Source organism: Cydia strobilella, chromosome 16 (genome assembly GCF_947568885.1).
Source record: "Cydia strobilella chromosome 16, ilCydStro3.1, whole genome shotgun sequence".
In the NCBI taxonomy this organism is placed as follows: Eukaryota; Metazoa; Arthropoda; class Insecta; order Lepidoptera; family Tortricidae; genus Cydia; species Cydia strobilella.
In genome coordinates this window covers 4,870,327-4,893,756 of record NC_086056.1, presented here as the reverse complement: position 1 = coordinate 4,893,756, position 23,430 = coordinate 4,870,327, and the positions used below count along the sequence as shown (strand labels likewise).

Below are 23,430 nucleotides of genomic sequence, written 5' to 3'. Positions count from 1 at the left end.
TTTAAAAGCCAGCATAATTTTTATTAAACTTTGTACCTTATGTGTATAGTCGATTAGTTAATTGCCGGAGCAAATGCATCATGCGTAAATATTAATGACATGCATAGTAATGTGCAATAGAAAAGAAAAACATTAGAAGTTATTCGATAGTGGGTTATGTGAAATAAATTGCATTGTGTAATTAAATATTGTGGTTCTAGCATTAGATAAAGCTTTTTTATAGCTGAATTTGTTTGTAACAAGGAACCAGGTTTCATCATTTAGTTCGCAGCTTTTTACAGTTTAACCTCACCATCAAAAGAATCGATTTCACAAAACGATGATTAATACTCGCTACTTTGTTATGTCAAATTTGCGTATGTGTTCATGTGTTGTCATGTTGTGTCTTATCATTTCTTTCACAGGAAAGTGGGTGTTTTAGCAACATTTTGTTAAGCAACTACGCTGTTTAATCATTTGTTAAATAGTAATGTCTGCATCTACGTGAAATACAGCCATGGAGGGGTTACCTACGGGTGACATCCAGGCTAAATACCAAAAGTTGGCAACGGAATATTCGAAGGTACAGTTGTTTCTTACGTGCGAGACACTGTAGTCGGCAATTTGTAAATCTGTTGTTTCCGTTACAGTTGCGAGTTCACGTTAAAGTGTTAAAGAAGGGCGTGCTAGATGAGCAAGCGAAGTCTAACGAGTTGAGGGAGAGTTTGAAGGAGAAAGAGAAAGCACTGAGGAAAGGGGAGTTGGAGATAGATTCACTCACGTTTAGGAATCAGCAGTTAACGCGGCGCGTGTCTGTGTTGCAAGATGAGCTCGAGCTGTTACAGGTCAGTTGGCAAAAGACTCATTCAAGGCCAAACATGTTAATCAAATTTAAATATTCAATTAAAATGAATGCAACCAAGCATACAAGCAAATGTAGCAGATAATAAAATTAAAGTGTTAATACAAGCACATCAGTTCTTCTTACTACATGCAATTGTTTTTAAAATGCATTCGCAATTAACATTTTTTGTGTCAAGAAAAAAGTAGTACCTGTTATCATTTTACAGCAATATTCAGATTGTTGGTATTTATAGATAAAATCTACAAAGAAGGCAAAGAGTAAAGATGACAAGCCTGCTGCTACCAGCAGTGCCCCAGCACTCGACACTGGTGTTCTCCAGGAAGAGCTCCAGAAGAAGATCTTGGAAAATGCGCAGTATGCTTCACAGGTAGCTGGAACATTCATTCACTTAAACTTAAGAGTTCCCTTTTGGTAAAGCAGGCAGTGGACGCCCTGATGTTTAACTGAATGCAAGTTACTTGAGCTCATGATTTGACACTATGTCTTGTCCTTACACAATCCTCAATCAAAACATGTTGAGTGTATATTCAACTTAATAACATGTAAGTTACTTATTTCTTACTTACTTACTTATATGTAAGTAACCTGTTTAAAATAATTTTACTCAATTCCATCAAAATATCAAAATAAAAATAAAAACTGTATACAGTTACAGTTATTTGTGTGATCTTGACAGTTTCATTCTACAGGTAGATTATATTCTTAAATTCAAAACTTAAATAAACAGATTTTTTGCAGTAGTCACAAGTCACGACTACAATTGTAGTCTGCATCTTCTCAAATTATCTGTTAAACAATAGCCATTGTTCCTTTTGTGTGAACGGTCGCCCATTGTGTATCATTGTCTCTGACAATGGCACGCGCCATAGCACGCGCTCACTCAATGGTGCACAATGGGCGACCACTCGCATAAAAGGAACAATGGCTTTTGTTTAACAGACGAAAAAGTCATTTGAGAAGATGCAGACTATAAACAGAAATATGGTTGAACTTGAGTTTAACACCATATGCCGCTTTATTATCTTTAATGGAATAAAAGAGTGGTGAGAATCATTCCACATTATCTTTCGCGTAAATATAATTTTAGTTTTGATTGTCTTTTGTAAATAATGAGATAGGCTTCATAAGAGATAACATTTTTAGGGGAAATCACAATGTTAAATTATTGAAATAAATGATCATTTATTTTATGTTTTTATATCAATAAGGCTAAAGTTGTATGTCCTATGTACACTGACCAATTGTTTTATTTTTCACGCTGATATAAAATATATACTTAGGGTTACTTTTAGGTACCTTACCTAATGTTAAGTACCTGTATAAATATGTCCCACAATCTGCAAATTGTTTTGCGTCTGATAGTGATTAATAACTACTGATTACTTATGTATATTGTATATATTTTTATTTTGTTAACATTATCGTTTATCTGATTATAAATCCTATCTTATAGATGTCAAGTCTTCACTTTTGTGCAATGGCTTGAGCCTTTAAGGAGATCTTATTAATTTACTTATTAGATAATAAATTTTGGGTTGAGGGTATATTCTTAATTATTTTTCTAGTTACATATTTAAATTACGTATGGTTATATGATTTTCTGTAATTGTTCCGTATTACGTCGTACACCATTCGTCATTAAGGATTTACTACCTTAAATAAATAATGAATAAATAAAGCCAATCATCTTTAGTGCCTTTATTAATTAAGTTCATGCCAAAACACTTTAACATGGTAGTGCAGTAGTGTATGAAAACGTGAGTTTAACCATTTTATTTTTATTTGAATGCCGTAATTAACCCTAAATTCAGTTGTTCCCTCAATTTTGAGGATTATGATTGGTGGCATTACATAATTATTTTGAAGATCAGTTTTATCCATAGTTCGATCTCCGCCAAGCGCTTGGCGTCGTACAGTCGCTTTCAGATATATCAGGGTGGCTGAGGTGATCATAAATATGTATATGTATACACAAGATTATTTGCAATTTCCAGCTTTCAGACAAAGTTTTCGAGCTGTCCCAGCTCAAAGCAGCCCTGGACGACTACCAGCGCCACCTGAGCGAGAGCGACAGCCGGTACAAATGCGAAGTGGCCAAGCTGCGGCACAGGAATCAGGAGCTTCAATTCGCGTTGGAGGAGGCGCAGAGAGCTAACGGCACGCCGAACAAACAGCCCAGCCAGCCAAGTTGTAATGGGGATTTTCTGTCAGAGGGTGGCAGCTTGGTAATTACGTAGTCATACACCCCAGGCCAAAAGTATGGAAACAACGTTGTTTTCTTTAATATCTCATGTTTCTATCTTTGTTGTATATATTTGTAAACTAAGACTTACATTGGGTAAACCCAAAAGATTAAAAATACACACTTAATATCAAAATATCCTAAAATATTGTCAAAAAGCTAAAAAAATTAAGTAGGAAAAAGTTACATAATTATACCTACCCTTTAATTACATGACAAAATGTTGAATTGGCAACTATCACAGCCAGAGTAATTTACTTTTTAAATGTTCTATTATTATTTTTACCAAATTGTCAATGAGTAGTATAAAATCCATCGCTTAAAAAAAGATCACACTTTTCTATTGAAATACAAGCTTGTTTCCATACTTTTGGCCTGGGGTGTAAGTCCTTTTATGGTTTCTAATTTACGGTAATAAATGTAATGACAAGATAATTATTGTTTTGTTTTATAGATCGGCAGCGAAGACGCGTTAAGCTCCGTCGACGAGCTCAATGCCGTGGAGCAGATCAGTGCGAAGGCGCATGCTACCGAACAGGTGAGCGTCTTTTACTTACTACTTTTGTTCACTACAATGCCAACTATAGTTGGTCAAGCAAATCTTGTCAGTAGAAAAAGGCAGCAAATTTAAAAAATGTATGCGCGAAGGGTTATCGCCCCATAGAAAATTTAAATTTCGCGCCTTTTTCCACTGACAATATTTGCTTGACCGACTATAATCAAGGCTTTGTTCCATTTTCAGTTGGAACAAAGTTGCATTTCATTAACTTCGTTCGATTCCAAAACAAAAAAAAAAACCAATTTCAATTGTAAACAAAGCCAAAACTGGCTACGATATTTTGAACTACCTGACGTGTTTTATTATTCCTCTTTAATCTTTTTCTACCAGCAAGAACGATGACGCTTGATGGCATAATACTTCTTTTTATTCTATACTAGCGACCCGTCCAGGCTTCTCTCGGGTTACATAAAACCTTAACAAACTAAACCCCCACCCTTAAACCCCATCTCTAAACCTTCCTCGAGAATCACTCTATTGACAGATCGCATGAATATCCGTTCAGTAGTTTTTGAGTTTATCGCGTACATACAGACAGACAGGCGGATGCGGCGGGGGACTTTATTTTATAATATGTAGTGAAACATTTATTTATTCTCTGTGATTTTTAACAGGAAAATCAAAAACTCCGCATGGAATACGAACTCCTCCAAATGGAGAATGAAAGCCTAAAACTAGAAATTAGCAAACATGTATCAGCGTCCCAAAGACGGAGAGGGGACGGTCATGACTCCGGAGACTTCAACTTTTACTCGGAGACCTCAGTGGACGGAGAAGGCAGGGTCACAGGACTACTTGGCAGTGTGGAAGTACCCTTTTTATTGGGACACGAGATACAGACAAGGGAGGATAGGATGAAGACGTACTTTAGGAATAAGATTAGCGAACTGAAAGTTGAGAATGACCAGTTGAAGAGTAAGACTGAACATTATGTGAAAGAGGTTAGTTTTTTAATGATAATTTATACGAGATGTTCGCGCCCCTTTTCATTCCTTGTCATTCACTTTCATCCATATCGCTCACAATAATATAACTCGGCGGCCGCCGCAACCGGACAGAATTTTACTGAGCAGGTAGGGTTGGCACCATTAATTCATAGATTCATTCTCAGCCATAGCCCCTCTTTATCTTCGGGCTGCGCTCCCGCTGGTCCTTCGAAATCGCGTATACACGAGGTGTATAAATTAGTCGCTCCGCTCCATATCGTTATTTATTACCCTTGTAAAACCTTCGATGGTGATTCGGCCATGATGAACTGCCGAATCACGAGGACTATCGATTTAAAAAGAAAAAATTTATTTCTCAAAAAAAAAATTCAATTTTGTAACGCATTTTCACATACATTTTGTATGGACCGTTACAAAACTGACACCCAAAATTTGTATGAAAAACTGGGGACACATTTTTTCTTTGTCTCATTCAATACTCGTGATTCTGAGTCTAAATAACCCAAAAGTTGGTTTTTCGAAAAAAGTAAATGGTACCATTTTTTCTGAAAACCACGTATGAGCTAAGGTTATGCGACTTTCCTGTGGACATCATAAAATAAACGGACTTTAAAGCCTAATTTTCGTACACATCCTCCTTTCCTTGTAGACATGTTAAAATCTTCTACTTCTTAAAATTTGTAAGATGTAAGTAAGTCTTAGAAAAATCTATCCACATATTTTACTTTTGTAATGTCCACAAAAAAGCATTGGTGGACTAGCGGTAAGAGCGTGCGACTCGCAAACCGGAGGTCGCGGGTTCAACCCCGGCTCGTGCCAATGAATTTTTCGGAACTTATACTTTAACGAAATATTATTTGATATTTACCAGTCGCTTTTCGGTGAAGGAAAATATCGTGAGGAAACCGGACTAATTCCTACGCCAATTCTTGGGATTAGTTGCCAAGCGAACCCCAGGCTCCCATGGGCCGTGGCAAAAATGCCGAGACAACGCGAGTAACAGGAATGTCCACAAAAAAGAAGCCGGTTTTCCTGAACGTTTTTGACCCTAACAACCTTACTTCCCTCGCCGATTTATATCACGCTCGGTCGGTAAATACTTATTTGCCTTTGCGGTACTATTATTTGTTGACAGTGTGAGATGCTGAGGACGAGGTTCGAGGAGATGGAGCGTGACAGAGAGACGGACGCGCGTACCATAGAAGACAAACATAAAACTATTAGTAGATTGGTAAGTTTAATATTGAGAAAAAAAAACTGTTGTTACTATTGACGTGACGGGATAGTCTTTTCTACCATTTTTCATATCCATAAATATCACACATACGATACGCCAACATCAATATAAACTTTACTTGAAAGTGGCTAAAAATAAGTGCATTTCCGTTTCCAGGGACGTTTTAGGATTATACTGAGCAACTTTTAATATGGGACCAACCCCGAAATCGCGAAAAAAAATTTGGCTGTTTCATACATTTTGGCTGGTCCATTTTCTATGGGAGGGTAAATTGTTGTTTCGCGTTTTCGTGGTTGGCCCCATAGTAAAAGTTGCTCAGTATAATCCCAAAACCTTGGCAACGGGAATGCACTTATTTTTTAGCCACCCTGTATAATCTTTGTTTGCGGGATTTCGTTACATTCCCGATTGATCAATACAATGTAACGAAACTCGCATATATTTTTCGTTGTTCTTATTCTTATACCTATAAACGAGCAATTCTTGTATATATATTTATATATTTCGGGGGCGAAAAATCTAACCTAGGTCTTATCTCTGGTAAAACGCGCACTTTTGAGTTTTTATGTTTTCCGACCAAAGCTCGGTCTCCCAGATATTATTTTCTATGATGTAAATAGCCTCGTGATTGCTTTTATGCTCACAGTACACATAAAAATTGTGTTATCTCAGGAGGAAGAGTTACATTCTACATCCCACAACTACGAAGAGCAGATGTCGGTTCTGACGGAGCACGTCGCCGGCCTCAACGAGCAGCTCGCGCGCCAGCACGACCAGATCGACCAGCTCAAACACCAGATGAGTAGGAGGAAATAGACCTTTCCGGGACCGTCCTGGGTCCATTTCGGGACCGTCCTAGGATTATATTAGTATCTTCACGGGACTTTTTCGGAATCAACTTTGAACCATCCCGAGACATTTTTGTAACCTTACCGGGACCGTTATGGAACCTTCCCGGGAGCATCTTAGGTTCTCTCTGTGAACTTCCCGGGACCGAACTAAAACTTTCACGGGACTTGCCGCTATCTGGACATAGGATCTCCCTGGGACAATTTGCGAGCAGTCCTAAGGCCTTCCTGGGATCGTTATAGAATCCTCCCTAGAGTATTGTGGAATCAGACTTTCTCGGGACCGTCCGATCGGGCAAGGCACGCTATCCGAGAGACATTATAGGACACACCTGTTTGGAGTTAACTTTACGTTGATAAGAAATTTGAAGCAGAATTGGCAGTTGACTAGAAAAGAAAAAGAGTGACTTGGGCAAGGTAATAGCACATGATTGGCACGAGAGTTTCTCGCCGCGACATAGACTACCCGTCTTTTACTAACTGTATGAATTAAAGGGGGATGTCGAACCATAGGCATTGGATACTTATGGCTTCTTGTAAGGTAAAGTCGCCTGCAGATATATAACATGGGCCGAGGTTCTCACAAATATTTGAACACCCCTCTATAGTCAACATGTTAAGAGGAAAGGGGACGGCCGCTTCTCCATACAAACGTAGTCCACATTTTCCTCTCTGGATATTGACATTATGGAAAATCTTTTTACATAATTTGATGTATATTAACCATATACATTTAACTTTTTTAGATTTTTTTGATTATTGTAAAAATTAGAAGCGAAAAACAGTTTTCATACAACATTTTAAATGCTAACTCTTATAATAATTAAAAATTCGAAAAAAAAAACGTAAGGGCATAGCTGTGGTTCATATAGGTAGATAGATAGATAGATAGATAGAATACTCTTTATTTGCACATCTCAGTAAAAAGATACAAATGAAAAGAAAAAATCATTAAATGTAGAGGCAGACAACAGGCGGTCTTATCGCTAAAGAGCGATCTCTTCTGGACGACCTTTGGGTAGTAGCGGAAACAGAGAAATTAATCGAAAAAGTAGGTGTTGCAAAAACGTTATGAAGCCTACATTTACACACAATTACAGTGAACAAATACAACAAATTGTGTCAAATGGCGATTTCGCTCGGGTCCTCCACTGTTCAGATATTTTTGAGAAACTTGGCCGCTGCGATATATTTCAAAGCGGCTGTACGAGGGCAGAGAGAGCTTGAAGTTGCTGGTCAACATTTTATAGGGTCAATGAATAGACTCTCATGGCTTAGGGCCCCTTGTTGTGTTCAGAAAAACCTAGGGTTGAAGGGGAAAGGGAAATAGGCAAATAACACACATCTAACACGCGGTGCATTCCATTTAAGTGTTTTCCTGTTTTTTAAGCTTACGCTTATTTTCTACTTATATATGTCTAGTAAAATTAAAACGATGTGCAATAATGGTGCGTTCAATATATGTATTTAATTTATATACCTAAGCGAATAGGGAATATTACGCGAAACTGCGTAGGGGGCGCCACTACCACAATCTGAGGGTCTATCGCGAAACAAGGAAATCGAAATTTCGTTATCTAACATCTCTGTCACTCTTGCATATTCGAGCGATAAAGAGGCAGATAGTGAAATTTCGCATTAGCGTTTCCCGGTAGGTCCTCTGTAAATAAACCGCCATGATGCATCAATGTCATATTTTATTATCTCTGAAAACTTATCAAAAAACTGTTAAAGGTACAGTATGTATAAGTTACTCTATGGTTTACTAGAGGCTAGTGCTGCACTCTGGTGGCAGAACATTGCAGTAATGCCCCCTATTAGTTTGGAGCTGGTTGGTAGAGTTAAACCAAGATAAGTCTGCAGCGATTTTGACAGCACACGCAGTGCAAGTGTTATTTATACGTCATAATTTCATAGAAGTTTGACGTTTAAAATAACACTTGTACTGCGTATGCTATCAAAACCGCTGAAGTCTTTTCTTGGTCTAACTCTAGGAGTTACTAACATCGACGATGAAGTAAAGCGCCCTTCTCGCTCAATCTTGGTAACTAGAAAGAGACAAATGCTTTACCTCGTCGATTAACATTATACTACGGTTTAGTCTAATGTTAATCGCCGAGGTAAAGCGTTTGTCTGTGTCTGTAGTAAAAAACCGGCCAAGTGCGAGTCAGACTCGCGCACGAAGGGTTCCGTACCATTACGCAAAAAAACTGCAAAAAAATCACGTTGTATGGGAGCCCCCCTTAAATATTAATTTTATTCTGTTTTAGTATTTGTTGTTATAGCGGCAACAGAAATACATCATCTGTGAAAATTTCAACAGTCTAACTATCACGGTTCATGAGATACAGCCTGGTGACAGACGGACTGCGGAGTCTTATTAATAGGGTCCCGTTTTTACCCTTTGGGTACGGAACCCTAATAATGACAATATATTTTAGTTTTCTTCTCTTACTAAATCAATAATCTTTTTAAAGATGTATTGTCATCTTTACAAATATTGTTTTAGTAAAATGTCCAAACTTTGTAATAATCAAGTCAACATTATATAAGTATAACGTAATATATATAAGACATGTATAAATGTAAAAAAGATGTTATAATGAAGTTGAAGTTTATTGTAAAATTATGAGATTGTCTTAAATAGTTCTTGGCCCAACAGAAGTACGAAATTGGACTTTATTTTCAACTGTATGTGATCTATTTTAGCTTGTCAAGTTATAGTTCTCAATTATGCTTAGAGTTAATCCAAGATAAGTCTGCAACGAATTTAATAGCACACGCAGTGCGTTATTTTAAACATCAAACTTCTATTAAATTATGACGTATAAATAAATAACACGCACTGCGTATGCTATCAAAATCGTTGCACTTTTCTTGGTATCTCTATCTAAATAAAGTCGATATACAATGTAATTTATTATCGACTTCCTCCAGATAAAAATATAGTGTAAAAGTAGCTTAAACATTTACCGGATTTCTTTATCAATATCGCTCTCATGTTTCTATCGGTGGAGTTCAAGACACCTTATATAAAACAAAGTCCCCCAGGCCCCCCCGCGTCTGTCTGTTTGTGTGTTTGTGTTTATAAACTCAAAAGCTACTGAACGGATTTACATGCGGTTTTCACCTATCAATAGAGTGATTCTTACTTTTAAAGTACGGTCAGCAAAACTATTATCGTAGCATCCCTGTATACATGTTTCTATCAGGGATGTTGCGGATGCCGATTTTTTGACATCCGCGGATGCGGATGCGGATTTTTAAAGGGTCACATCTGCGGATGTCGAGATTAGGCACATATAAAACGTCAAACGTCACTCACTTTACACTCACTTTAAAACGAATGTTTTAGTATTTGAAAAAGAATATAGGTGCCCCACATTCGCATTACTATACTAAAGTCCAAATAAAACAAATTATTCACTTCTTGTCGCTGTCCGTCATAGGCTAAAGTGCTCGATCGACGAATCACAAAAACGAAACGAGATTCCTATTGGCTAATGACGAAATTACCTAGTACTTACGCCGCCGCTAAGACGTTCCTGTACCTACCTGTTCCACATCCACATCCGCATTCGATTTTATGCGGATGCGGATGTTGAAAATAATGCGGAAGTTCCGTGGTTGCGGATGCGGATGCGAATATTCGTAACATCCCTGGTTTCTATGCAGGGGTGCTAAGTAAACAGTTTTGCTGACTGTACGTATAACTACTGTTTCACTACCGAATGTACAACTTTTTTTCTTTAGGCGTGTGGGGTATTTAATGGGGTTGGCCGGTGGAAGTATTTTACAGATGGCGCCAGCATAGGTTCTACCTCTTTTTTTTCGACCATCTGGACAGGCTAAAGCTCTAAGTCATACTGCCTTTTTTAACCTGTCAATCTTACTAGTGTCCATTTTTTTATGGCCTGGATGCTAGCCTTTTAAGTCTAATCCCATAGAACGAAACTAGAAACAGGGGAAATGTCTGCTGGTGCCATCTATAATAAAAACCTTTGACAGTTTGCCAATCTATAGGCACAGTGTAAAAAGTAACAGTGGGCCGACGCCTTTGATGTTTGCGTAAATGCCGACACCGCACAAGAACGCAGTAGGATTGTCACAGACTTTTACACAACTGCCCAAAATAATTTGTGACAATTAATAAGACACGCTAGCCCTGTAAGTAGTACCGAGCTACTAACAATGGCGATGTATGCAGCTCGGGTGCGCGCCATCCACCCCTCGCACCCCGCACGTTTGCCCTGTCTAGACGGCTTTGTCTAATGACTATCGTTTTATAGACTGTGCTATAGGTGACGATGGCGTTCAAAAGGTTGACTAAAATAAATCCTCTGCTCAGTGAGGCCTTAATCTGGGCCTAATTCGTGTCAGTCTGCTAGTTATCTATTAAATAATAATACGAATGCTTTTCATATTGAGAGACTTGAAACAAAATCATGGACGTACTTTTAAATTTTTCCTAATTTTCGCCTTTAAAATTAGAATCTGCTAGGCGTTGCAATTCAAAAAATATTTTTTTTAGATTTGTATCAATATCCCACTAATCCGGGGTTAACCGGTTAAACCGTTAACCCAGTGTCAAATTGTACTGGCATCCATGGTATATCCAGGTTTAACCGGTTAACCCCGGGTTAGTGAATGGTGCAAGTGGCCCTTAGCGATGTAACGATATCGATGCCGATATATCGGCCGGCAGGTCGATAGTTTGAAAAGCGCAAATGCAAAAGGAATTGCGCAACAGATTATAATCAAATCAAAATAATATAAATAAACTTTGTTTCCTTAACTAAAATGTATCAAAAGGTCCTCAAGTGAACTTTAATTACCGTTTTTGATTTACTTTTGCTTTCATTTTGCATTTTTGCAGGTTGCAGTTTTTCACACTTCACAAAATCGAATGTTTAAAACATACGTTTTATGCATATTAAGTACATAATTCTTTATTAGTTTGATTTATTAAGCAACTAAAGTCATCGATATCGGTATCGCCGATTACTTACTTTAAAAATCGGTATCGCTGTTGCATCGGCGAAATCATGTATCGTTACATCTCTAATTCGGTTCACGGCGGGAAGAAGTTGATATCTCGAGATATTTTATTCAAATAAATTTGAACTTAAAATATAATTACAGAAGGTTAAAATTTCTTCAATTTTTTTCCCGCAAGATCAACTTCTTCCCGCCTTTTATGGGATTCATCTCTTTCAGTTTCAGTGTTAGATTGTCTACAGAGTTTAATTAAAAGGATTGTATTTTCTTTATCCTATTTAGCTTAACATCAATAATTTTGATGGAAGTCATTTGTAAACTTAAATGTATTTCTTAAGACTAGTGACGATTTATGTAATAAAGACTGCTATTCTCCATAAAGTTGTCATCCGAGTGTACCTAGACTAGAATAAATATGGCGACCTTCTAAAGACGCTAAGCACGAATAATTTCGCATACATCGACCCGCCATTTCCTATCTATCGTACGCGCATATAATTATATTGCTATCTCGCCGATGACATAGATAGTAATATAATTATGCACGTGCATGAATCTAGTATAACCGGATCGGTCATGAGGGGTAGGGGGAAATGACCGAACGGGATAGATGTATCTTTCAGTAGGAGTAGCAGAGAAAGCGCTGTTATTGTTTGTCCTTGTCACAGTCCAAGCCGCCGGCCAAGCCACCAAGCCAGTCCGGGTCAATCCAAGCACGACGATGCCTGGTTCTCCTTACTAAAAGAGAAACGCACGAGGCGCCACGAGCAGGCCTCCAACCCCCGCCCACCTGGGGGAGCATACACCTGCTGCGTGTGTGGCCGAGGGATCCTCTCTCGTATAGGGCTTTACAGCCACGAACGCAAGTGTCGTAACACTCGTAACCGCGATGCTGCTTGAAACATCTGACACAGATGACAAAGGCCTATATTTATATTGTCACAGTCTCACATTTTTTTTATTCCCCACCGTAAATTTAGTATGGTTTATGGTGGGCTACAAATCTACTCGACCAATCATATTGTCGCATTGCGTATGTTTTGTCCCTCACGGGCGCACTCGTATAGCTAATCTATGTGCACGTGCGATAGAGATCGGAAATGGCGGGGTGGGCAATGAATATCCTGATTTCACTAAGATATTCACTAGATGGCGTAATGTATGCTAGGTCCTACCGTTATTTGGTTGTACTAAATATATGAAACTGAAATCACGATAAAGTCATCCAGCTAGATAAACTAAATTTAGAGTATATGGGAACGCAAACTGCGTATGGAGACTAGGAGTCACTTATCATCGCTAAGAGATTTTTCAACAAATATGTGTATATACATAATACATATGTATAAAATGTAACGTAAGAATAATTTGGTCCCTCAATACCTAATAAAGTATAAATGTGATGAAATTTTATTATGGTAATTATTTATTACATTAAGTGTATAAAAGGATATAATTATACTGTTTACACTGTATTTATGTTATATTGTAAGAATAATGAAATAACGATTAAATAGTTTTGAACAAAATATGCTTTTATTAAAAAAAACTTCTTTTTATGTGTCGCAAGTAGATAGGGGGTAAAGTAGGTGACGCATCTTCAAATAGAGTTTAAGGACTTAATAAAGCCTGAAAACGTAGTTCCACAGATCGACGTGTTAAAAAGTGAAGCAAAAATACATACTTGCCTACTAGTATTTCCACATGTATATTTCGTTATTTTAATAATCTAGTCAAATAGCGATATTGCTGTGTAATAATTCGTATATGATTTAGTCATAAGAATAGTATTTTAACACATTCACTGGTGCGGGTTCTCTGTTCGTAGGCGCTTTTCGCTACAAAGCGGATAACATGCGATATCGGCTACACTCGTAGCGTGTGCCTAGCGCTGGCAGTGTATGTACTGGCTTCACCATGGTGGCTAAGACTCGCCTTTTAGGCTTTATTCTTAGTTTGAGGCCTTATAAGAGTAATCTTTGAAGGATTCTAGGAATAGGAGGAATTTGTAATACTATATCGTAGTCATTCTAACACAGAGATTGGTGTGAAATAAGAATCCTGGTAAATATCCTATTGGTAAAGTCAAATAAAACACATGGCTATATGCACAACTTTGTATTATAACGATAATCATAAGCACCCTTAATCTTCTGTTACATTTAATCAACAGTTACATTATCGTTATAAATATTTATACAAATTTTATCAATTTATCGAACAGCGTGGCAAATGATTGTCTAAGTGTCTCCATACGTGCAACACCCACGAACATACTGGCAAGCGACTTTTGGGGACTCCAAACATACATACAAAACGAAAGATTAAACACATCAGAAATAACATTGATTTTGAGAGAAGTCAGAATTATGGCGCATTATTCTCAAAATAAACGTTATTCGAATAAATAGTAAAGTAAGGAATGTATACAAAGCCTGAACAGATAATTTGTCTCTGTGCGGACAGAGACTGACAACAATAAGCTGAATGAAAGATGTGAACAAATAATTATTATGTGTAGTAACAACAGCAATATGCCGCAGCCCAGCAAATTTTTCCTTTGATAAAAGAACCCATTGGAAGACCAACCAAGTTAGGATAGGTTGTCCGTCCACTTAGAAACTTGAATTTTAACAATGAGACAAGTCTCAATTTCCTAATTGATCCGGGTGCGCTACGGAGTGTCATGTTAAATTTGTAAAAAGTAGTAACCTCCTAAAGCTCAGTCAATCCAGTCATACAAATGACAAATCCAATAATTGTTACTGAAATTTGAACCTCATCATCATTATCTCAGCTGAAAGACGTCCACTACTGGACAAATACCTCCCCCAATGATCTCCACAACGATTCAACAAGTCATTCGCTGCCCTCAACCAACGGTTTCCCGCGACTTTAACCAGATCGTCGGTCCATCTAGTCTGGGGCCTTCCCACGCTGCGTCTTCCGGTACGTGGTCGCCACTTTGTCTAATTTGAACCTATAGTGTAGGAAATAGAGTATATTTTTGTGTGAAAATGAAACAACAAATTCAACTGTTCCATTTGAATAGGATTTAAATTTCATCGAACTGAATAGGTACTACAGCTAGCTAAGACTTGGGAGGGTAAAGCAACGCAATGTGTTTGCATAGATATGTACTATTTGTGCCCTTAGCGAATATGATAAACGATTTCTGGCACAGTTGTTTAGGCCATCATTTAACCTATACTGGTCATGTGAACTACATGAAAGCACCATAAAACAGTTGATTTTGTTAGTTAGGAAGGCTAGCTGTACTATGGGGAAACACATTCGTTACAAGTTTAGACCTAGATGGCAGTTTACTGTACAATGCTATCTATCCATCATACTTTCATATTTTACAGGATCAAGATGGCTAGAGTTCATTTCTCAATAAAAAAATCCTCATAAGAAACAATAATTCCGTCCTTGTATTTTACTTATACGTATGTTTTCGCATTTTGCACCAGTTCAGAGCATTGTTAAAAAAATATTTTGCACCGTGGCAAATTGCCTGCCTTCATATTTCGCAGTATTATGTGTTGATGCGCTCTCCAAAATTTGTTAATTCTATCTAAATCCAATTATTTACTTTTAGGCACCTACACGTAAAAAATCTACGCCTATAACCATTTGTACTTGCGATGCGAGTTATATTGAACTTTAACATTCTTATATATGCAGGTCATTATGGAAACTTATTTGCATATTTCGTTTAATCTTAGTTAGATGGAGAATAAATAAAAACAAAGGTTTTCCCCAAAAGTCACTTGCTTATTTCATAAACTTGTATCCTAAACATGTACATAAAAATAAACATTACTGATTCATAAGGCAATAAATAAAAAAGAATGCATTTAATTTAACATACCTACCTATCCATAACCGTAAGTTGTATAATTATATTCAGTTAATTTAAAATTTAGACATTCACGTTGGATTAAAAATATGTATAAAATAAATAATGTTAAAAAGGTGCTCATTCAATCTTTACATTCATATATACTACCTACACACTTTCATTTACACAAATTGTCTTGTTAATGTTATATTTTATCATGATTTTTATGATGCATATTATCTATATTCTATAGACAAGTATAAAAATGTCTCAATCAACATCTCAAAAATATATAACAATGTTTTTATAAGGTGGTCATACTTGTGATAATGTTGAAAACACACATTTTTATACTCAAATCACTCCAAATAGACTTTTAAAGTAGTAAGATCAATAACGGGTAAGTGTAGCTATGAGGTAAGTGTAGAATTGGCATTCACATTAGGGTGTCTACACATTGATTAGCGTTTATTGCGAGTACATACATTTACCATTAAATGCAAATAGCAAATGTATGAATTTGCAATAAACACTAATTAATGTGTAAACAGGCCCCAATATAAAGGCCAGCCACACTTAGCCCGTATTGACCTTAAATCATTTTGGCGTCTAACAGTGAATCGAAACGGACACTTATTTGTCACCTTTGGCACGCCAAGCACGCAACTAATGATAGGCTCTACATTTTACTCAACCGTCGGGTAAGAGACGCAGCTATAAGTTAGAGTAGCAAGCAACCAGTGCTGTATTGTATACATTTACTAAAAAATAGCACACTTAGTTAAATTAAGCACGAAAACTATACGAGTGTCTGCGTTTTAGCCCGACGATTGAAGTAAATTATTAATTTAAACTAAAGAAAACTCTTAAACTGAGTGCCGTGTAGTCAACCAGATAAGTCTATTATGTTACATGTATTAGTTAAGGCATAAACTATACTATGGCTAGTCCCTCATGATTTCCTCTTAGTAACAAGCTACTATAGTTTGAGCCTTCAACAAATATTTAATTGATCAATATAAATAAGTCCATGTGAACATAATACTGGCCCTTCTTAGATTTGGTTTTGTTGTAAAAGCTATCCAAGTATGTTACACGAACCTAGACGCCGCAATACAATTGAAGTTATGGTCTCATTTTAAAATAACATGAACATTCAAGTAACATATATTATATCAATGTCTGGTACTAGCGTTCGTTGCTAGAAATACAAGTGCCAGGCAGATATATTAACGTAAATGTTTATGCCAAATTTCATATAATTTAAGTACCTATGTCGTTTTAAAATTTGTATGGGAGCGGCTTTTTGGCACTGGGTTTGTGTGGACTCATAATTTAAAGTTTTTTAAGGAATTTGTTAAAGTGGAGGAGTTGATCAATCTCATTATAAAACCATGGAAAAGTTATCGTCAGATATGACATACGGTTTTTCTCACCAAATAATCAGGGCTTAACCCATGAAATCTGACAATGATCATTATTTTGATGCGATCCAACTCTTTACTCATAGATGCAGTAAATAACAATATTTTTATTTTCTTCCACAATAGAGACCTATTGTACGAGAAAATGAATTTCCCGTTTTACTTTTTACTGTATTCCTTTGAGAGATGCACAATATCGATGTATTATAATATAACAAATAGCACAAACACATAAGGTCAATACGAGTAAGTGTGGCATACGGTTAAGTCAGTTGTGTAGCTGGCCATTGGGCCTGTTTACACATTTCAAAATATTTATCAGTAAGGTTTTACACACTATTATTTAGTCGCTTTTGGGGACATGTTTCCTCAGGTACGAGTGTCCGCGGCGGTTCCCAAAGAATCCGAAACATGTCGCCAAAAGCGACTAAAAATAATAGTGAGTAAAAACCGTACTGATAAATATTTTGAAATATGTCTCACGATAGTTTAAGTGCGACTGTTTACATATTCATTAGTGTTTATTGAGAGTTCATACATTTGCCACTGAGCCCAAGTAGCAAGTAGCCAATGTATGAACTTGTAATAAACATGAATCAATGTCTAAACAGCCGCCAATGTGAAGGCCAGCCACACTTGTCCCTATGCCACACTTACCCGTATTGACCTTATGAGTAACTTGTTACAAAGTTAAAAATAAGTCAATGCATATTTGGTTCGTAAATAATAAATAGAACTACATTAAAATGGCTTCATATAAATATGATTAGAATAGCTAGATGAATGAAGCGAGTCGGCCAAAAGTTTGTGCGGTTTTATTTATAATTCTGTACGGTTTTATATGATAGCATTCGTATTAGTTAGGATCGTTTAACCCGTTGACCGTTACGCCTATTACATATAACACACCATCGTTAACCTTATTGGAATGAACGAAGGTTAATATTAAACTTTAACCGTGCACGTTTGTGGCCTACTTTAGCGGTCAAAGGGTCAACCTTCCGTGTATTTGATAAGGATCCTTAACGAATTTTTCAGTCATCTGATTGCATTTTTTTAGAACGATTTGTTTCTGCTCTAAACAGCACGAACGAGCTTTGAACCCACGGTTTTAGTCCACACACATACGAAAGGTAAAACGATTTTGTCAATTCGAGTTTTAAAAATAAGAAAAACCTTTAATGAATTGAATATCGCTCTGGCCTTCAGCTCCGTAGACTTAATACAAGTACGCCGCGACATTAACTATCTCTAGCGTGAGATAGACTACCCGCCGCTTTTTAATTGATACAGTTACAAACAGACGGGTAGTCTACCTGTATTCTGTCACGGTATACTCATGCTAAGCGGTAAGCGGCATTCGTTCAAATGCGGTATATGCTAGGATATAGCTAGGGTATCTTCTCAGCCACATAGAATGCATCAAAAAGCTCAACTTTTGGCTTTGCTGTCGTTGGGTAGAAACATTATCGTTTTCATAACTCAGACCGATCTGGTAATCTATTTTTACGGTACACTAAGAAAAAATATTTTTTTTTTTTAGTTAGTCATACAATGATTGTACTATAATAGTGCAGGGTTGAAATAGACTATCAACATATGCTTCAAATGCATTAGAATGTTTTTTATCTCTTTCACTATACTATACCGCAATGTCAGTTGGTTTCGCAAATGGAATGGTGATTTATATATATACTTATATATATTAATACAAAAATAATTTAAGTAATACAAGCTTGCTGGCGCTTTGTGATTCATATTGAAATCTATAAACACGTCATTCTCGCAACATTTAGGGCCTGTTTCACAATGTCCAAGTAAAGTATTGAATAGCTAATTAACAAATAAATTAATTGCCAGATAAAATTTCCTACAAAAAAAGCACTTTATCCGGCAGATAAAGCTTATTTGGAGATTGTGAAACGCCAACGATGACTTTATTCGTCAGATTAGTGGCAAGTAGCTTATTCAGGACTTTACTTGGACATTGTGAAACAGGCCCTTAGATCACTATTTAGGTACTAATGGACCGAGAGCTGAACGTTTTTATAACTACTTTTACAAGACCTATGTGTATGAAAACAAAATACAATTTGCCAAGTATAAACACGTCAATATATACTATAGTGACATATTAATGTTAAACGTTCAACTGCCGTACCACAGTGGGCTTAGCACTGGAGCTCTGCGACAGTATCTCGCGCGCGAGTTAGACTACCCGTCTTTTTTCTAACTGTATTAATCAGAGTGGGACGGATAGCCAACCTCGCGGGCGAGATACTGTCGCGGCGCTCCTGCGCTAAGGCTACAGATCACATAAAAACATCAACAGAACTACATTTTTATATAAGTATGCGTACTAACTATCTCGGTGGTTTCTGTAATTTCTAGAGGTGTTTAGCGGATAGTAAGAAACACCTTTATAGGCAAATTGTCGATATTGTTCATGTTCTATATTTTGACTATGTTTCATCAAACATTCGGCGATACAAATTTCGTCCACCCGTCCCCACAGAGGGCCTACCGCGATATTCTAAATTTCGTTATTTGTCTCTCTATCACTCTTGCATATTCGAGCGATAGTGAGGCAGATAACGAAATTTCTATTTTCGCGGTAAGCCCCCGGGTACCTACATTTTATCTAAATTGCAGTTTTTCCATATAAATTCGGTAATATGTGCCATTTTCAACCAAAAGGGTACTTATTGCCGCTTGTCAGTAAGGCGCTATTTCCATATAGCTTCAATTATAAATCAACCTTATCGACAAGCGACAATGTGGTGCTTTTTGGTTGAAAACATCACATATAGTGCGATAATATCAGTGGAAGAAAATGGTCGAATAATTTAAATTACCGAATCTTCATACTTAAATAGGGCCCTTCGTAACACTACAGTGACTTTTGTGTTACTGTACTTGATTCGAACTAAAACTCAAAACTCGATTAGATTATGTTGTGTTATGTTGCGTTACTTACTGGGATATAGATGTTTTGATACAGACTAAACCATACCAGCACTTTATTTCGCAGACATATGACGCCGAGCGAAGCGAGGACAGTAGTTTCTCAGTACCGCCGATCGGTTTCAATATATACCACAAGGCGTAGTCACTAGAGCGTCCTGCCGCTGTCACTGTTCCAACGACCATTGATCACTGTTCCGATGATCATAGATCACTGTTCCGATGATCATTGGTCACTGTCCGCCACCATGGTGATCACGGTCACGGGGAGCGTTGGTGCCCGTTTTATGTTGATCTGAGGAAGAAATATCTGAATAAATATCTGAATGAATTTGCTACATTATAGTTACACCACAAATGCAAGGGTCAATAGTTCAATGAAATTTGACGACCTGACTGGCCTTGTCAGTAGTGACCCACCGAAGCCGATGATCTTGGGTTCAAATTCCAGTGAGCAATGAGCACAAATGTCTGTTAGTTCGAGGTTATAGTGGCCGAATGACGGTGTCCAGTGTTACAGTATATGCGGGCTGTGACGTCATCGTCAGCAACTTTTAGAAAGTGGTTTGTACTGAACTGGTTGGCTGTGCTGGATGATGTGCTGGAGTCGGTAGGTAGGTACTCACGTCCGCTAGCACTGGTCGGGCTCGGGCGGCGTGCTCAGGTACTGGTCGGCGCGCTGGTGCTGGATGAGCGCGGCCACGGTGCTGGAGTCGGTAGGTAGGTACTCACGTCCGCTAGCACTGGTCGGGCTCGGGCGGCGTGCTCAGGTACTGGTCGGCGCGCTGGTGCTGGATGAGCGCGGCCACGGTGCTGGAGTCGGTAGGTAGGTACTCACGTCCGCTAGCACTGGTCGGGCTCGGGCGGCGTGCTCAGGTACTGGTCGGCGCGCTGGTGCTGGATGAGCGCGGCCACGGTGCTGGAGTCGGTAGGTAGGTACTCACGTCCGCTAGCACTGGTCGGGCTCGGGCGGCGTGCTCAGGTACTGGTCGGCGCGCTGGTGCTGGATGAGCGCGGCCACGGTGCTGGAGTCGGTAGGTAGGTACTCACGTCCGCTAGCACTGGTCGGGCTCGGGCGGCGTGCTCAGGTACTGGTCGGCGCGCTGGTGCTGGATGAGCGCGGCCACGGTGCTGGAGTCGGTAGGTAGGTACTCACGTCCGCTAGCACTGGTCGGGCTCGGGCGGCGTGCTCAGGTACTGGTCGGCGCGCTGGTGCTGGATGAGCGCGGCCACGGTGCTGGAGTCTGCGGGCAGCTCCGACTTCTTCCGGAGCAGGGGCGCTGGTTTGGCGGAGGTTAGACCTTGCTTGCGAGCCTGTGAAAGATAAGTAACAATATTTGCAGGCAGAATATTAACAATTAAGTATTTGCATTAAAAAGCGCCCATATTGCCCTAATGCGGTCGTTGCGCGCCCGTATTTTTGCGCTTCCCTTTTAGATTGTACATTTAAAGCGCCATGTCTTAGGTCTCTTAGGATCTTAGTCATCGGCATATGCTGTGCCGTTAGGTGTTATGTATAAGATTAGGTATAGGTTAAGTTTTTATTTCACACCAAAAATACAATTTCTATTTCTATAAAGATTTGCAGGAGTTGCGCTAATTAAGCTCGCAATCTGAAGCGTGGGCGAAAAGCGCGCGTTTTTTTGTGTCTAGCGGATTAAAAAAAAATAGTATTGATTCCTACCCCGCCCACCACCCAAACCCGACTTTTAAACCCACGCTTTTCCATTCGTAAATACCCTGGGTGGCTTCCCACTCGATCTTAGTGTATACTTCGTTTTTTTAGCATAAGAAAAAAGGTAAACAATTTTGACGTGTCTTTCTATTGAAAATGATTGAAAAACGCTTTTTAAAAATTAGTTTATATTACTTATGAAAGCAAAAGAATGTAAATAATCGTATATGATTTATAATTATTACATATTTGCTGTGACGTATTTTTCAAGTGTTTATTTAAAAATAAAATGACACTTTTTTCTAATGCTAAAATAACGAACTATAGCTGAGGTCGGTCATCCGCGAACTGTTCTGTTGTCTTCTAGCCTCTGCCATAGTTCTTCCCTTTAGAGGCTCTTTCTTACAACACATAACTATTTAGGCACTCGTAATTTTTATACATCAAATACGTGTACAAAACGTATACAAAATCGACTTTCAGAATTATACCGCTAAGTCGCAGTCGGGTAACAGTTTTTTGAGCAGTTTACTTTTTTAATTTAACAGACATATCGAGCTTCAAAATCATGTGCAGAATATTCGTGTACATTGCCTATTTACCAAATGGCAAGCGTAAAAAAATCCATAAATCGTTTTCCAGTACAAAATCGTTTTTAACCGACTTCAAAAAAAGGAGGAGGTTATCAATTCGACCGTATTTTTTTTGTATGATTTAGTACATAAGGGTTTTTTAAATTGTTGCATAAAGTAAACTCGAAATTTTAAAGGATGTCTTTGGCAACAATTTGAGGCTCAATATATTTACCTAAATAAAAATTCAATCCAACATGTAAGAGAGTCATTTGCCTGCGATCGAACAGTATGATTTCGAAAATATTTTTTGTATACAATTGTATGGTGAAAATTGCGGGTGCCTAAATACTTTTGAGCGGTATTGTATATGCATAAACGCAATATTTCACCGACAAAATCGCAATTGTACTTATTTTCCATACATTCAAGATGGGCTCTCAGTGACCTTGACGTCACGTTCACTTATCGTTTTGTTAGGAGCGTTTCGCGAGTGAAGTACTACTGTCGGACTTTGACTATCATTTCTGATTTTTGTATTGCTTTGATGCAATGGGTCCCACTCCCATATAGACATTTGATCCCAAAAACAAACCTGATCGATTGATACCATTAATAAAAATTTGTCATCAGGCCTGTTTCGTATATAAATGGCACTGTATGTTTTCGTCGGGGTCGCTTTGGCTTCTAGTCTCTACCAGGGATGTTGCGAATATTCGCATCCGCAACCGCGGAACTTCCGCATTATTTTCAACATCCGCATCCGCATAAAATCGATGCGGAGCTTAATGCGGATGCGGATGTGGAACAGGTAGGTACAGGAACGTCTTAGCGGCGGCGTAAGTGCTAGGTAATTTCATTAGCCAATAGGAATCTCGTTTCGTTTTTATGATTAGTCGATCGAGCACTTTAAATTCATAAATAAATAAAAATAATAATAATTCATTATAAATTCATAGCGCTTTGTAGAAATTAAGATTAAGATTATAGTTTGTATTTATACGTGGAGTTCGCGTTTGATTTAACAATCATATAGATAGGAACCCACAAGCCTATGACGGACAGCGATAAGAAGTGAAAAGTTTGTTTTATTTGGACTTTAGTATAGTAATGCGATTGTGGGGCACCTATATTCTTGTTCAAATACTAAGTTTCGTTTTTAAAAAAAAAAAAAAAAAGCGTTTATTGGTTACAATATTGTGTACAGCAAATTATGGTTGGAATCTCCAAGTAAGTAAAATTATACTTGTGGCAGGAGATCCCGCTCTTCCTACCA

At 38.0% G+C, this 23,430-nt stretch overlaps 2 protein-coding genes and 1 long non-coding RNA gene across 5 annotated transcripts in view; 1 reads left to right on the top strand and 2 right to left on the bottom strand.

Annotated features, from left to right (window-relative positions):
* Positions 1 to 379: 379 nt before the first annotated feature.
* On the top strand, positions 380 to 13,204 carry LOC134748106 (protein phosphatase 1 regulatory subunit 21). The gene is made up of 8 exons (XM_063682801.1): positions 380 to 562; positions 630 to 824; positions 1,077 to 1,211; positions 2,839 to 3,069; positions 3,541 to 3,624; positions 4,260 to 4,586; positions 5,728 to 5,823; positions 6,502 to 13,204. The coding sequence occupies exons 1-8, from the start codon at positions 497 to 499 to the stop codon at positions 6,643 to 6,645; spliced, it is 1,278 nt and encodes a 425-aa protein (XP_063538871.1). The 5' UTR covers positions 380 to 496; the 3' UTR covers positions 6,646 to 13,204.
* Positions 13,205 to 13,778: 574 nt separating this feature from the next.
* Positions 13,779 to 20,631, bottom strand: LOC134748372 (uncharacterized). The gene is made up of 2 exons (XR_010128404.1): positions 20,534 to 20,631; positions 13,779 to 20,202 (listed from the first exon to the last, which is right to left on the bottom strand). It is a non-coding gene; the product is annotated as an uncharacterized LOC134748372 (long non-coding RNA).
* Positions 20,632 to 21,051: 420 nt separating this feature from the next.
* Positions 21,052 to 23,430, bottom strand: part of LOC134748346 (serine/threonine-protein phosphatase 2A 56 kDa regulatory subunit delta isoform-like) — an 83,436-nt gene continuing 81,057 nt past the window's right edge. For all 3 annotated transcript variants that reach the window (XM_063683121.1, XM_063683122.1, XM_063683120.1), the window contains one exon: positions 21,052 to 21,221. In XM_063683121.1, the coding sequence (XP_063539191.1) occupies positions 21,069 to 21,221 (153 nt within the window). In that variant the 3' untranslated portion in view covers positions 21,052 to 21,068. The remainder of the gene's footprint in view (positions 21,222 to 23,430) is intronic.